Here is a 15883-nt window from a genome sequence, read left to right on the forward strand (position 1 = left end):
TTTCGGAACGGCTGGGCCTGCAGATCTGAGTCATAGCTTGGATGACTCAACGAGAATGTGAGGCTCTGCCCATTCTTACTTCGTCATCTCTCCTTCTACGCTCCTTATCCTCTTCCCTCTCAATTTTTGCCACCTGGAGATTAAACATTCCTTCTGATTGGTTAAACAATTCTTCCTCTTCCTGATCGAGTTCCCACATCATCCTTGAGGAAGAAGAAGACATTGTAAGAAAGAAGCAGAAACTATGAATAATGATACAGATTTTTGTGAAGAAAGAAGCATAAACTATGAATAATGATAGAGATCTTGAGAAAATTGGTGTGAGATTGTGCGGATGGATGCTGGGATTATATGAAGGATTCAGAAAGGATTAGGTTGTAGATAATGCCACGTGGCGTGCCGTCATTCGTTAAAAATCTGATGGAAATCTATCCTCAAATATTGTAAACATATTATGACATGTGGCGCGACGTGATTGGTTAATAATCTTATCAGAAATTTATCACCAATAATTGTATTTTCAGATAATGACACGTGGCATGTCGTCATTCATTAAAAATCTGATGGAAATCTATCATCAAAGATTGTAAACAGATTATGACACGTGGCGTAACGTGATTAGTTAATAATCTTATCAGAAATCTGTCACCAATAATTGTATTTTCGGATAATGACACGTGGTGCAACGAGTACGATTAAAAATCTTATCAGAAATCCATCCATTTAATAATACTTCGGATAATGACATGTGGCACAACGAGAACGATTAAAAATCTTATCCGAAATTACAATTAAAATTATTTTGTATTATTTTATAAATAAATAAAATACTAATATTTTATTGCCTATTGCCAGGGCTATTGAAGTGTAACGGTGGAGATGCAAAAAGCGATTACTGTTCATTAATGGTAGTTACTATTTACCAGATGGATTGAATGGTGAATAGCTTGGGGGGAGGGCTCCTACGCTGGAGTTGCTCTTAAAGGGTCGGTATTGTAAATTAAGAATAAAGCCACTACGCATAGTTCATCCTTTTTTAACATTTTCTAGACATTGATACATGCCATCTCTAGTCATATGTTTTGTCTTATGAAGTCAAATATAACGAAATATTTTTTAGTTAGATTGCAGCTAAAAAGACTAGTAAATTATTTTAAGAGATCCCTAAAAAATTTCTTCTCCAATTATATTCTCTAAGTTAGGAAGTCTTTTTTTTTTTTTTTTTTTGAATAAACAATATTATCTATACTAAGGTGGAAATAGTAGGTTTAGCCTCACAATAAGTTAGTAATAATGTGGTTCAAACTCTCATTTGGTGAGAAATGAACCTAAGAACTCTCACTTACAAGTAAATAGGAATACCACTAAATTGTAGTACTAAGTGACTCTAGGCAGAGCGTTTTTATTTAAAATATTATTAAATATTAGTGCTTAATGCTAGGTTCTTCTTTCTCACTCCTTAGAATTAGTAGCTCATAGTAGAATCTCTATCTCAAGAAGTGGATAGGAAGGTAGGAGCTCATTTAGGGAGTTCGCTGTAGATGTTTTAACTCATCATTTATGTAATTTGAACTTAATTGATATCTTGTTTATACAAATAGATAAGAATAATTCTCGACCATTAAGGAACCACGTGTCCCTTCTGGAGAGAGAGAGAGAGAGAGAGAGAGAGAGAGACTATTCTAATCAGATCAAAATTCAAAGGTAGGGTGGTTACAGGTCCATATCGCTGCTGAGCTCATGTAGAAAGTGAGGCACAAGGGAGAGTCTGACAAACCAACCTTTTGATCATCAGACGTCGTCGTAGCACCAACACATCCACACCCACCCACACACACTTACACACATAGTATTGCACACAGTATATATACCATTACCAGAGCCTATCTAAAACACCCATTACTTACAGCGTACGCAAATGCTAAGTATGGAAGAAAAGGCATCTGCAGGGAAGAGCTTGTACGGTGGTTCTCTTCCTGTTCCTAGTGTTCAAGAATTAGTACAAAAGCCAATACTCACAATCCCACCCAGATACGTACAGCCTCTTCATCAAGAGATCATCAGTTCTGATCATCATGCTCATCAAATACCATCCATTGACATGCAGAAATTGCTTTCCCAAGAATCAACCATTTCTGAACCTGAACTAGCCAGGCTCCATTTTGCTTGCCAAGAGTGGGGTTTCTTTCAGGTAATCAAATTACCTAGCCTTTGCCACTTAAATCTTTCATCAAATAGTGCTGATTGTTTTTTGCCCACGAGTTCGAGGAATTTGCCGATGATCATTTAGTCTAGTATCATCTAGTCTTCGTTGGCGATATGAAGAGCAGTACATAACTATGTAATCATGTAATTATACACACACACATTTCACCTCAAGGTAGGCTTGATTAGTAGTCCACTTCTATATCAAACTTTCCCTTGATTTGTCGTTGGTTAAAATTCATGTTAGCAACAAGTGAGTCAAACTTAAAAATAGCCAGGCTACCCTTCTGGAAATTCATGGCTTCGACCTTTTGGTTATTTACGGACCGTTTTTACGGATAAAACCATTTTAGGTATCAATCGAATGGGCTGATCTGCAAAATTTTGAGGTTTCATAACAAAACCAAGTGGCGATATGGAGTGTAACTCAGCTACAATAAGAACATGCAAAGTCTCTTCTCTTCGATTTGGGATTCATACTGTAAACACCCTTAATTACTCACGTGTGGTGAGTTTTCAAGCTTAACATATGGACAACACAAATTGGATAACGTGAAGTACAAGTGGCCGTTGGACTTTATATGTGAGACCAGCCCCCTATTCGGGTGAAGTATGGTGCAAACAGATACCATGATGTGGAAGCCTAGGCATTAAGCTATAAATGAGGTTGCTACAAAAAAAATTTCGTTAATAGGTTGCTTAAAAAAATATTTTAGTTTTTTGTTGTTCTTTTCCTTGGTTAACTTGGCTACTTTCTAGGCCTAACCTATGTTTTTTTCACCTTGCCTGCATACTAAATTTTAGAATTTGCTATTTCGTAAGTTTTTTGGCCATAGTATTCACTCTGTATATTTTTACAGTTGGTAAACCATGGTGTGAGCTCTTCCTTGTTGGATAAAATGAAGACAGAAACTCAAGAGTTCTTCAACCTACCCATGGAAGAGAAGAAAAAATTTTCGCAACAGCCAGGAGACATTGAAGGTTTTGGTCAATCCTTTGTAGTTTCTGAAGACCAAAAACTCGATTGGGCTGACACTTTCGTCTTGACCACCCTTCCTGTCCAACTGAGGAGGCCTCACCTACTCCCAAAACTCCCTTCTCCTTTCAGGTCCTCTCGTGATTCCAAATAAATATGTTTGTCTATGATTTTGTGCAATATGAATGTGAATGCACGAATACATCGAAGAGTAATGTTATTTAGTAAAACAAAAAAACAAAAAATCTGATTTTATTTCTGACAATCTCTAGTTGAGTACTGACATAAGTGAGTGTAACATACAGACTTACTTCTATTAACACGTGTTACTAATGAAATCATTTTTATGTGTCTAATAATATTATTGATAGATATCAGTGCAATAGGGCATCTAGGTTATATTCATCCTAACATGATATTAGTTTTTTATAGTGGTCCTTATTATGAGGTAAAATATTGTTTCAAATCTTTTGAATCTATACGCATAGGTACGCTACATAATTCATAAAATGTATCCAGAACAATGAACTAGAATAGTACGTACCTACGTGTATATCATGATTATCACCATGGTGAAACCCTAATTATGGCACCAATATCTAATAAAACAAGAGAGCTACTAGACCCACCCCGTTGTCTTATTTCCTCACCCACGTTATATTTACACCCACTATAAAAAGTTAAAAATTTAAAATGTTATTTTCCCACCCACTATTATTCCTAAAATAGCCCTATATATAATTAGAGATAAATTTATCTTAAAAAAAAAAAGAATATAAACAAATAATATTACTCTCTTCTAAAAGCCATAAAAAAAACAAAAACCATTTCCTTTCCAAATTCCAACTGGGGTGGGAATGAAGAATTCTGGGTTTTCATTCGTTGCTTTTCCCCTTTTGTTTTCTTTTTGATATGCATTTCCCCTTTTCAAATTCCAAGGGCTCATCCAAGGAAAAGTTCAAAAATAAAGAAACAGGAATATATATTTTTTTTCGGAGTTCACTTCGGTTTCAAAATTAAAATAATTAACTGAAACCAAATGTTCGAAAATGAATAAAGGATGAAGCAATGGAGTTCATCACCATCAAAAGGCTTTGAAACAATGTGCGCCCAGTATGAAGCAAATGGTGTGAGATTTGTGTTTCACCTTCTGGTTATTCGAAAGGCAATTAATTATATAAAATTCAACAATACTGTAGAAAGGAAAAGAGGGAAACTGTTATTCAAGGAAAACTCATTACAAAACAAATCTACCCTAACCTAATGAAAACAAATTCCAGGAATTCTCATAGGAAAACGTGAAACAAATTGCACCCTAACCTAATGCAAATTCAAATAAAAAGTCACGCGATGCTTCAATTGTACGATGTCAACAAATCAAGAGTCACATAAAATTATCTTTTACCTTTTCGATGGAAATATAATCATATACTTCTTCCATAGAAACGTCATCTTCTAAGTTCATTCTTTTTGCTTTCTCTGAATGATTTTGCTTTCTTTGAATGAAAGGAGATGGGAATGATGAGTTAGGGTTTAAGAGAGAAATTTTTTCTAAACATAGCGTGAGAGTTATCATGCCTAAACTTTTCTTTTTTCTTTTCTATATAAAAAAAAAAAGTAATGCAAAAGGGGGTAACTAAGGTCCTTATTAGTCATTTTACAAATAGACAAATTTGTAATTAAAAAGTTCATAAAAAGGTAGGTGGGAAGATAAGACATTGCAGTGAGAATAACACCTCTCTAAATAAAAAGTTTTCTAAACATAGCATGAGAGTTATCACGCCTAAACTTTTCTTTTTTCTTTTCTATATAAAAAAAAAAAAAGTAATGCAAAAGGGGGTAACTAAGGTCCTTATTAGTCATTTTACAAATTGACAAATTTGTAATTAAAAAATTCATAAAAAGGTAGGTGGGAAGATAAGACATTAGGGGTAAGAATAACATCTCTCTAAAACAATCATTGACATTAATCCAATTTTCTATTTTATATTTGAAAGACTAAAAACAATTTATTTTGGGGTGTTTTAGGGATACACACCCCCTTGCAACTCCTATTTTATAGACAAAAAGCCACCTATGTTTAAATATTCAAATAAAATACAAATTTCATAAAGACAGCAATGTAGAAAAATAATTGATTATTATACAAAATAATCGCACCTCGTGCCACAATATCCAAATTATTTCAATAAATGTTACTGCTCACTCTAATTAGAAAATAATTATGCCACTTAGTACTACGGTCTAGTGGTATTTTTCTTCATTTGTAAGTGAGTGGTTTTAAGTTCGATTCTCGCCAAAGGCGAGTTTAAACCATATTATTTCTAACTCATTGTAAGGCTAAGTCCACCCCTTTCCCTTAGTATAGATAATATCGTTTGTTCAAAAAAAAAAATTAGAAAAAAATTATGATATGTATTGTTACCCTTAATAATTATGACACGTATTATTACCCTTAATATATATACACTAGCATTTGCCTATATATTTTGTGTGTAAAGCATATTTTTTTAGAAAAATGGGAAGGAGAGAGGGAGAGAGAAAGAGAACGTCTCCCGGGGGGTATTTGTTTTTGGTTTTTTATTTTTTATTTTTTTTTAATTTTGAATATTAGAGATATTTTAACATTACATGTAGGTGAGGTTTCAATAAAAAAATAATAAAATTTGGACTTATGAAATTACATTATTGCACATCATTTTTTTTTGTGTGATAGAAGACTAAATAGTTTTTTCACCCTCATTTGGTTGACAAAGAGAGTTTTATTAATAGGTAGTTTAGATATAAATTATTTGCACATAAATAGTGCTGCAAATACGTACAAAAATATTCTACCAATTAGTTTACCTATTTACAAATTGATAATGAGCAAATAACTATTTTTATAGGTAAATTATTTACATGTATTATTAAATATATTGAGCAATGCTAATATGCAATTGGCCTTTTACCACAATGGTGGAAAGGAATTGGACCCTTACATGATGGAGTGAGTTCAAATCTCGTCAGTGGCTAATCTAATCTAACAAAATCTATTTTTTAACAAAAAAAAAAAAAAAACAACAATAATATGTATTGTCAAATAATTAATTTTTATTTTTATTTAAACTATAGGTAAATTATTTTTTTAATAAAAAATAACAACCCTTTATTATGTAGGTAGTTTATTTTGCATGCATATAGGGCACATTTTATTAGTATAAGGCTAACATTTGCCTATATACTTTGTGTGTATGAACACATTTTTTAGAAAATGAGAGAGAGAGAGAGAGAGAGAGAGAGAGAGAGAGAGAGAGAGAGAGAGAGAGAGGAGTGGGAGGTTTTTGTTTTTGGTTATTTATTTTTATTTGCATATATTGTAACATATTTTAGGCACAATTTATCATTGTAAGATATGTGTACAAATAATTCACCTATATTTTTATAATGCAGAGAGACCTTAGAAACTTACTCATTGGAACTGAAAAACCTAGCCATGACTCTCCTATCACAAATGGAAAAAGCTTTGCAGATGGAAACCAATGAAGCGACCAACATATTCGAAGGTGCATTGCAAGCGATGAGGGTGAACTATTACCCTCCGTGTCCTCAGCCGGGGAAAGTCCTCGGTCTGACCCCTCACTCTGATGGTGGGGCTCTCACCATCCTCCTACAAGTCAGTGAAATGGATGGCCTCCAAGTAAAGAAAGATGGGATTTGGGTTCCTGTGAAGCCACTACCAGATGCCTTTGTTGTGAATATTGGAGACGTTCTAGAGGTAATGATTTTCGCTGATAACTTTAACCTTTTGAATATTATCTTGCTCGATACGTAGATGAAAATGTTATCCAACTGTCATTTTCATACCATTGACCATCAGGTGATCAGTTCTTTTTTAACTACATAGAGTTCATATTCAAAATTAATTTACACCGTAATGTAGAAAAATATCTGGTAAAAAAGAATTTCACTCCAACATTACTTAGTACCAATAACCACTCTGGTAAGTCTATATAAAGAGTGTAGTGTTGCGAACAAGAGTTAGTTGAGTTGGTAAGGATTGTTCTCTTTACTAGATCAATGCTTAAGTTCGAGTCTCGCTGCTGACAATCTTTCTTGGTGAGTGATTTGTACAAAAAAAAAAAAAAAAAAAAAAAAAAAAAAAAAAGGCTAAAGCCCCACTCTGTAAGTCCTCAAAGAGGCATGTGGTATGCCCTGGACCTGCAATGGGTAGTCTCCCCTCCCTCTAAACATTTTGTTACAGAAAGAAAAAAAAAGTGTAGTGTTATCCATGCCATGTTTACTAACTATATTGTTAAGCATGTAAATCTTTCACACATAGCTTAATCTTCAATAACCTTTTACTGCGTGAGTGTGTCCTATACTTTGTGAGAGATGTGTTGAACAATTATTTCAAACAAAAGCTTGATCCTTAATAATTATACCTATTGCAGCTATTACCTTTTATTTTTAGTGTTTAAATATATGCTTGTATGCATGGCAGATTATAACAAATGGGACGTATCGTAGCATTGAACATCGTGCAACTGTGAACTCTGAAAAAGAAAGGATCTCAATCGCCACATTTTACAACCCCAGAGTTGATGGTGAATTCGGCCCGGCCCCTAGCTTGATCACTGAGCAAACACCTGCAGCATTTAAAAGGCTGAGTGTTGATGAATATGTCAAAGCAATGTTTGATCGTAAGCTCCAAGGAAAGTCTTATCTTGACGAATTGAGGATTAAGTAATGATGTTAAGCAGTAGAGAGATATCTCTGAAGAGAATAAAAAGGTTTATGTAAATTTCTGAAGAGAATAAAAAGGTGTATGTTGTAAAATTAATAAATGATATCTTAGTTGTCAGAAATTATCATCTAATAAGAATTTTGGACGCCATTCTCTGGTTGTTATCACAAGACAAATATGGAGTAATGCTAGGGATATTATATTTTTGTATCATATTAGTGTATTATTTTATGTGACAAGTTATGCATACAACTAATATCCAATGAGATAAATTTATATATTAAAACTCTGTTGATGAACACTGTTCATTAACTGTGATCTGACGAATTTGCCCCTGCTTGGTCTGTTTAATTTCAATTGTGCCATGTTTTACACGTGTTTGTCATCGGTGAAATGGAAGCAGGCTGAAAAATCTGGGGTGTTCCACTTGCTTCCTTGCTCTTCTTTTCCTCTTCTGGACTCTTCTTTTCCATCGACTTCTCTGTCACTATCTCGCAACCAGCTACAACACCAATTCACCCTCCATTTCTCCCGCTTAGCAAAAGAAAATCAAAGGGGTTCACCTTCGTGGGTTCCGTAAGATGCTGGAAGCATCTTTCGTTTCTCTCTTTCTTCTTTTTCTCTTCCACCTCTTCCTTCGCCGAAGCAACCCAAATCACTAACTTGAACCATGCTCTTTATTTGGGAACTCTATGTATTTCTTATTTGAATTAGTATGGTTTGTCTTTCAAATTTGATTTTGTGTGATTTCATTTTGATAGATATTTCAGAATTTCAGAAAGCATGTGCGGTTTGATCAATTAAGGCCAACCTGATTTACAGAGGTCTGATTAGAGGTACACTACTAATTACCTCACTTTTCTCCCAAGAGTATGCTGCTTTTTCTGGAAGAAAAAGATTAGCTTGGTTTGATCTCTTATTTGAATTGTGTAGACTTGGTTTGATCTCTTAATTTGTGTTGTGTAAAATTTGTATGAATTAATTTGGGTTGGGCAGAGGAAGCAAATAATTTTTTAAATTAATAAATTTAGTTTGGTTTGTACATATGCTGATGAATATTATTTACTAAAGCATGAACATGTCAAGAAACTGTTAGTTTCAAACTATTCATTACAACTTTGCACCAACTGTTTTTGTTATGCCTAACAGTTTTAAAACCCGCAGCATCGCCCGGACTCTAGTCATATATACTAAAACTCAGTTTACCCTTGATCTTCAGTGTCAGGACAGAGATGCCCCTGGTTTTTCTTTGCTTTGCCGTTTTGTTGCTTATTTTATCCACAGTGATGTGCAGGATTTGCCCTTGCTATCCAGGTGTCCATGATCGGTGGAGCCTTTCTTTTGGTCTGTTCTTTGTTTTTTGAACCCAGCTACGAAAAAGGTTATGCACTTGTCGGTCAGCGTGGAAAGAGAAGAGGATGCATAAACTCTAATTGCTTCCAGAAACCACAACCTGCATCTCTCATTCAACTCTCTCTCTCTATGAAATCCTTCTCTCATTCAACTCTCTTTTTCTCAGAAAAAAAAAAAAAACCCAAAAATGGCTTTGGAGCACCGAAGACGAATTGAAGTACTAGTGCTCCAATTTCAAGAGTCTGATTTCAGAATCCCGGAGCAGGTGACATTTGGGGGTTTTTTTTTTTTTTTTAATTAATTTGTTAATTTAATTATTGGCTTTTAAGTTTGGGTTTTGGTTTTTAATATTCATGCTTAAAGGTCAAAACTTTGCATGAATTTTTCTGTGGTCAACGGGTATTTTAGCTTCATAGTATATGAATTTGTGCTAATTTAACTCTTGGATTGTTAACCATATGTATATATTGTTTACCTCATCAGCTACTAATTATCTGCTAATTTTAGCTTCTGGGCTGTGAAATTTCTTATTCTTCAATTTTGGTGCTTATCTCCTCTGTCATCGTCAATTTTGGTGGTTATGTTGGGCTTTCAATTTTTAGGACTGTAAGGACATCCTCAAGTCATCTGGTATCGTCTTCTTCACGTGTCTCTCCCTCTCTTCGACAGTAACGTTTCTGATTTTTCTTGGTAATTATCGAATCGCTTCTGTGTTTTCTTGGTATTTAGGAACTAAGATTTTTTGGTTTTTGAAAAGTAGTTGCAGGTGAAGTACGAGGTACCCTTTTCTTTTCTTCCGTATTTTTTTGTTTAATTTCTATTTCATGCGTGGTGGATTTCTCTTTGGTAAGTATTGAACTGCTTCTATCTTGGTATTTAGGATTTTTTTTGTTTGTTTTTTTTTTTTTTTGGGGGGGGGGGGGGGGATTTTCAAGGGCAGGGGCAAGAGGTACTTTTCCTTAAGTTTCTTTTTCTTTATTTTTTTCTTCTTCTTATAATTTTATGCAATATATGAAAAGATTGTATGAATCTCATGTATGATTATTACCAAATGTCTATATCTTTCGTTGAATAATATTGGTGATTACGGTTTCATGCCTTTTACCATCACAGTTGCTGAAGAACTTGGACTCCCTATCCCAGTGTTGTTTACTAGACCTTGGAATGTTTGGATTTTTATCCGGTTTCGTGTTCGACCAACTATTTGGTGAATTTGTATTCCTACTAAAGATATGAGTGTTGGGTATGAAATAAATATGCAAGTTTTTGCATAAGTAAAATACATTTTGCTTCCCTCTCACAGAAATGAACTACCATAACTTTGCCTTCCCTCGCGCAGCTTTGTGCAGTGGCTTCCTCCATTGACCTCTACACCTACATCTCTCTTAATTCGAATGCTAGGTGATGTTAGGTGAGAAGCATCACTGACGGCATGTTGCAACTAAGGTATATCATTGAAAAGTTTTTGCAACAATTTGGAAATTTAGCAAAGAAAAATGATTGGACTCCTCTTTTGTTTTGTTGTACTGATCCAATTTCTTCTAGGCTTTTAATTGAATAAATAAACTGAGAATCAAGGGACTGAAATATGAGAAGTGAATAATTACTTTGAAGAAATGCAAAATCAAGATTGAAAATAAATCTCGTGAAAGCATCGATTTAATTGTTTAGAACACCAAATAGAGCCTTCTATTTATTAAGGGTACAAGTTAGCAATACAGTTAGAAATATAGTTAGCAATACAGTTAGTAAGTTTGTTAGTATTTGATTAGAGTTGTTAGACTTTCTCTTATAAAAACATAATTGTTTAATCTTCCTTTTTCAGTTAATACAAATTTTATATTTCTCTCTCTCTCTCTCTCTAATATCTTTGTGGTCATCCTTCTGTTCATCCTTTCTTCTTTATTTTTCTTTTAATTCTCAAACGTTGCAATGTGGTTAACATCAGAGCCACCAAGGCTCACACCATGGATCTTGGTGATCAATTGCTCCTCTCATTACTTTCTTTCTTCATTACTTTTTATCGTTTCCGCGTATTTGATCGTTTATGCTTCCGTATTCATAGTTCTCTCAGCTTCTCCAATGGCGCCCAACCACCACTTATTTCTCCTAATCTTCTTTCTCACCACTCTATTCTTAGCCATCAACCCAATCGCCACCATCACTGCCTCTCCCTCACCACCACCGCCTCCTCCACATTCACGGCCATCCCCAAGCACGACACCCCAACAACTCAACAACATAATCGACGTCCTAATTAGAGCTGGCAACTTCGGGAACTGGGTCAACATCATCACTGGCGCAAACCCACTAGTCTTCCCTCTGAGCGCCACCCTTTTCATCTCACAAGACAATGCTTTGAACAGCCTCCCCACCACCACGGTTGCAGCAACCGTCGCCCCAGTACTAGGATGAAGACGATCGATCGAGGACGAAGATGAGAAATCTGTGTGTAATGAATGAAGAGGAAAAAGTTATGGAATAATGACATTGGGGTTCAGTAGTATCGGAATAAGTATTTTGTTGATAGTCTGTGGATTTTACTCTCAATTGGGTCTTGGAGTTCATTGTTTATACGATTAACAAGCTCTTGGAAGAAGTGGACTTGTTATGAAGTATTAGATAGCATCGTGGATGATGCGTTGGGGTGAAAGCCTTGCAAATGAAGTATGAAGAATAACAGCATCATAAAGTTGCTTTTTTGGTGAACGTGGAAGCACATCCCTCAATTTTTCTTGAATGGTTATAGGATCTGATCCAGAGATTACCTGCCAACACCCAAGAAGCACACCTGTTGAAGTTTCTCGTGGTCCTTTATAATGCAGCGATTGCTACCATAATTTGTTCCAAATGGGACTTAGTTTCAAGATTGTATAATGGAAGTTCTTGAATTTCTGCTGTCTCTTCATTGGGTATGAATTGTTCAGGAGCTTATCTCAACCTATAATTTCAGAGTCTAACCAGCTTAGTTGTAGCATGTATCTACTAGAAGTCCGGTTGTATATTTCTTGAAGAGAAAGTTTGAAGAAGTTGTTGACGATAAATCCCACGAAGGGTAATCCCATTTTATGAGTAGGTAAATCCCACGAAGGGTAATCCTACATAGATGTTGATTTTCTGTTGTTGAAATTGTGAAGGCCGATGCCATTGTTCAAAGAAGTTGTTTCTAGTAAAATCCACAAAGGGCGATCCTGTGATGATATAGTTAGGGCCGATGCCACATTATAGTTTGTTTATTTTCTGTTTTTGTAAATATTAAAGGCCAAAGCCAATGTTGAATGAGATTGTTGACGGTAAATCCCACGAAGGGTAATCCCGTAAGAAGTTGTTATACTAGCAAGAGGGTGTGCTACAACTACTTTATAGAAGGTTGTTCTTGTGTAAAACTCCTAATAGAGGCAGAGGAATACAGGGTGTCTTTATTTGTAAGGCAGTGGAAGAAATTTGGACTGAAAGACAGAGGCTTTTGGTCAACAGCTACAAAGAGGTCATGGGGTACACTTGTTTGATTCAGGGCTCTGGGAAAGCTAGAGGCTTTGGTGATATGGTTTGAGTATATGCACTTACTCTCTATCGTATGGTTATACATCTGCTTCAAGTTGTAAGAGATTCATTTGGAAATAAACCAATGGATGAATCTTATGCCAAGTCTTTTGAGCGTGCTTATCAAATGATGACCGAACTAGAGGCACAATCAGTTTTAAGGCCAATTCAACAGGATGGAAGATCTTACATGTTCTCCAGAAGGCGGGCAGATGGACGAGAAGAAGAGAATCTATCTGTTGATCAATGGAAGAAAAATCGTTCTTTCAAAAACCTGTGTGAGAGCAGGTTTAGTTTTTCCAGCAAAATGAAGGATAATCAGCTCGTCTTTCTTGTTTGCACCAGGCTAATCCAAAGTGGTGACTCTAGTCAAAGTGCTACATGTGGACAGATGTTTGGGTATCAATCCAATGGTGGTTTTCCTAAATCTACAGTTTCAGTGCTACCATGTCTCAATTCTTTCAATCTCAAACTAGATTTCCCCAATTCAGATTGAGGGGGAGTATTAAGGGTACAAGTCAGCAATACAGTTAGAAATATAGTTAGCAATACAGTTAGTAAGTTTGTTAGTATTTGATTAGAGTTGTTAGACTTTCTCTTATAAAAACATAATTGTGTAATCTTCCTTTTTCAGTTAATAAAAATCTTATATTTCTCTCTCTCTCTCTCTCTCTCTCTCTAATATCTTTGTGGTCATCCTTCTGTTCATCCCTTCGTCTTGATTTTCCTTTCAATTCTCAAACATTGCAATGTAGTTAACACTATTATAATTTTCTGTATTTTTTTTCCTTAGAAAACATAAAAAATCTCTCTTCAAATGTAGATTAAAACTAAAAACTTTATAGCTCACACATCTAATCTCTCAAATTAGTTCTGTAAAAACATTGGTATTGAAGCTAAGCATCAGTCTTAACAAATCTGGTTAACAGGATATGATGATACTATGAATCACAGATATGATGAGATCAAAAGTTAATGATTTTTACACTTCCGTCTATTTTATTTGTCTAATTTATTCAATCACTTGATTCTCCTCTAATTTATTCAATTCAAAGGCTAATTCAATTAAGATATTATATGAAAGTATTGTTTATCCTATTCTCTTAATTGAAGGATTTTTTTATTGGGTGAGCTCAAATCAAAGAAAGTTTTTTGGTCTATCTTATTTTCTTTTTATTCAATTTTCTGTTCTGTAAATAATATTAGTAAGATCACTTTGGTAAGCGAAATTCGATTATATAGGCATGGTTGCTTACAAGACAAAAGATTTGTTCTTTGCTTTATGATTTCTAGGCTTTTAGAATAGAAATGTTAGCTCCAATACCTTGGTATACGATCGAGTACAAGATTGAGATACAACATTTGTAAAATTTGGGATTGTAATAATTAACTTTTTCTTCGTTCTTTATCATAGCACTATGGATTCGAATTGGATTGGGTGTTGTTGCTGGTGTTGTACTCTCCGTGGATATTTTGGAGGCGTCGCATGATTTACAGGGCCGGCCTAGCTCATAGAGATCTTCGTTCATGGTAAGCTATTAATCCCTGAGATATCTGTTTCTTTTTGTTCATTTCACATGTGTGGCTGTTTATTGAGCTTGGATCTGCCAAGAACCGGAGATAGTCTCAGGTTTTAGGTTAAAATTGAATCATCAATGATTTTGAAAATATGGTATTTCTGCTCAAACCTATAATGATGGACACATAGGTTATACATGTGGATTTTCACATTAATGTAGGTCTCTATTGATTTATGGAAGGTAGTTTTTACTCTTCATCTATGTACCAATTTTTTATTTTAGTGTTCAGGCAGAAATTACAAAGGAGCCTTATGTGTTGGAGATTCGAGGAGGAAAACTTAGCATCGTGGCACCGCTGGAAGTGGTAATTGCTAATCAAGTTTTCACTCTTTTTTTTACATACTTTGGTTTAAAGCAATATCATTTGAATGATGAAATTTTGTGGGTGCATATAGAAATGTCAAGTTTAGTTGGATGCTAGCAATTGGTTTCCGTTTCCATCCTTGTGTGGCTGTCAATTTTAGTTTACGTATTGCATCTTGGCTTCCAAACTTTTTATTCCTAGATTTTCATATCACACGGTAGTCATTGAATTCGGAACGTCAGCCTATGCCACCTATGCTTACAGGAGGAAAGGGCGCCTAGGAAAATAAATCTAATTTATTTCAAAGTTTGAATCATAAACCGGGAAGAAAAATGACCTGATCATAGCCAAATATAGAGCCTCCTAGAGCTGCAATGTAAGCAAAGATGAAATACCCAGTAATCCTATACTCATACTGATGAACCCTTTTAGATACTATTCCATCACCTCCAAATACTGATGAACTCTTGTGTCGATTTAAGATGATCAGGGCATAATCAGGATAGCCTCGCACCACTTACATTTACTTCGCTGTTGATATATATTTTGCATCCAATTTTCCATTATCTAATCTTTAACTTACTTCTGTTATAATTATTTCAATCAATTCTTTAACATATACACTCTTTTTAGGGAATTGTAGCTGCACTTATTGTACTTCAAAGAGCAGTAAACTGAATCATGAAACAATTTTCAAGTGTAGTATTATTCAAGAGAGTAATGTCACATATAAAGATTTATAAAATTCGTTTTGATTATGCCCTCCATCGTCATCAGGGAAGTATTGCGAGTTTATATTTGTACTTTAAAAAAAAAAAAAAAAACCAGAAAATTGTTTAGAGGCGTAGTACTGTATATCAATATATATCCTTGATACTCTGCATCAATCATTCTGACATATAATTATGGATCCACAACTGCACGCTCCCTATGCTATTGTTCATTGCCTATTTAGGCAATTTCCTGCAACATTGTGTAAAGTAAAATGAAATTTTGTTATAGTTATCTATGATCAATTGTAAGCGTTAATACGTGTTTCATCCTTCTATGCAATTTTTGTTAGTGTCATATCTTGAAAAGTTAGCATCTCAAGCGAATGGTATTTACCACTTTCCTTTTAAATGAATTTTAAAATCAACTCCAGTCTATGTTTGTTTAACAATGTGGTATCATTCATTATATAGTTTCACAAAAAT

The 15883-nt window shown here is 34.7% G+C and overlaps 1 protein-coding gene and 1 non-coding gene across 12 annotated transcripts; one reads left to right on the forward strand and one right to left on the reverse strand.

Moving 5' to 3' along the window:
- The first annotated feature begins 1876 nt into the window (after positions 1-1876).
- On the forward strand, positions 1877-15445 carry LOC137742341 (protein SRG1). Of its 11 annotated transcripts, none has more exons than XM_088679196.1 (11): positions 1877-2191; positions 3066-3313; positions 6614-6938; positions 7665-8743; positions 9192-9525; positions 9863-10038; positions 10374-10503; positions 10600-10706; positions 14218-14333; positions 14606-14687; positions 15321-15445. In XM_088679196.1, the coding sequence occupies exons 1-4, from the start codon at positions 1919-1921 to the stop codon at positions 7908-7910; spliced, it is 1092 nt and encodes a 363-aa protein (XP_088535322.1). In that variant the 5' UTR covers positions 1877-1918; the 3' UTR covers positions 7911-8743; positions 9192-9525; positions 9863-10038; positions 10374-10503; positions 10600-10706; positions 14218-14333; positions 14606-14687; positions 15321-15445. The 11 variants fall into 11 exon arrangements, with proteins under 11 accessions (XP_088535322.1, XP_088535320.1, XP_088535323.1 ...); XM_088679194.1 differs by having other exon boundaries at positions 9863-9950; XM_088679197.1 differs by having other exon boundaries at positions 9863-9950; positions 15331-15445.
- On the reverse strand, positions 4205-4351 carry LOC137743969 (small nucleolar RNA snoR138). Its single transcript, XR_011069574.1, has one exon. It is a non-coding gene; the product is annotated as a small nucleolar RNA snoR138 (small nucleolar RNA).
- Positions 15446-15883: the final 438 nt, after the last annotated feature.

The sequence above is a fragment of the Pyrus communis genome, chromosome 11, assembly GCF_041283825.1.
Source record: "Pyrus communis isolate YQ-2024b chromosome 11, ASM4128382v1, whole genome shotgun sequence".
Lineage (NCBI taxonomy): Eukaryota > Viridiplantae > Streptophyta > Magnoliopsida > Rosales > Rosaceae > Pyrus > Pyrus communis.

What these genes read in the sequence shown, in the direction of transcription:
- LOC137742341 (XM_088679196.1), top strand. Translation starts at nt 1,919, where the DNA reads ATGCTAAGTATGGAAGAAAAGGCATCTGCAGGGAAGAGCTTGTACGGT. An exon ending in AAGAGTGGGGTTTCTTTCAG is followed by an intron (nt 2,192 to 3,065) that starts GTAATCAAATTA and finishes ATATTTTTACAG; the next exon opens with TTGGTAAACCATGGTGTGAG. An exon ending in AAACTCCCTTCTCCTTTCAG is followed by an intron (nt 3,314 to 6,613) that starts GTCCTCTCGTGA and finishes TTTATAATGCAG; the next exon opens with AGAGACCTTAGAAACTTACT.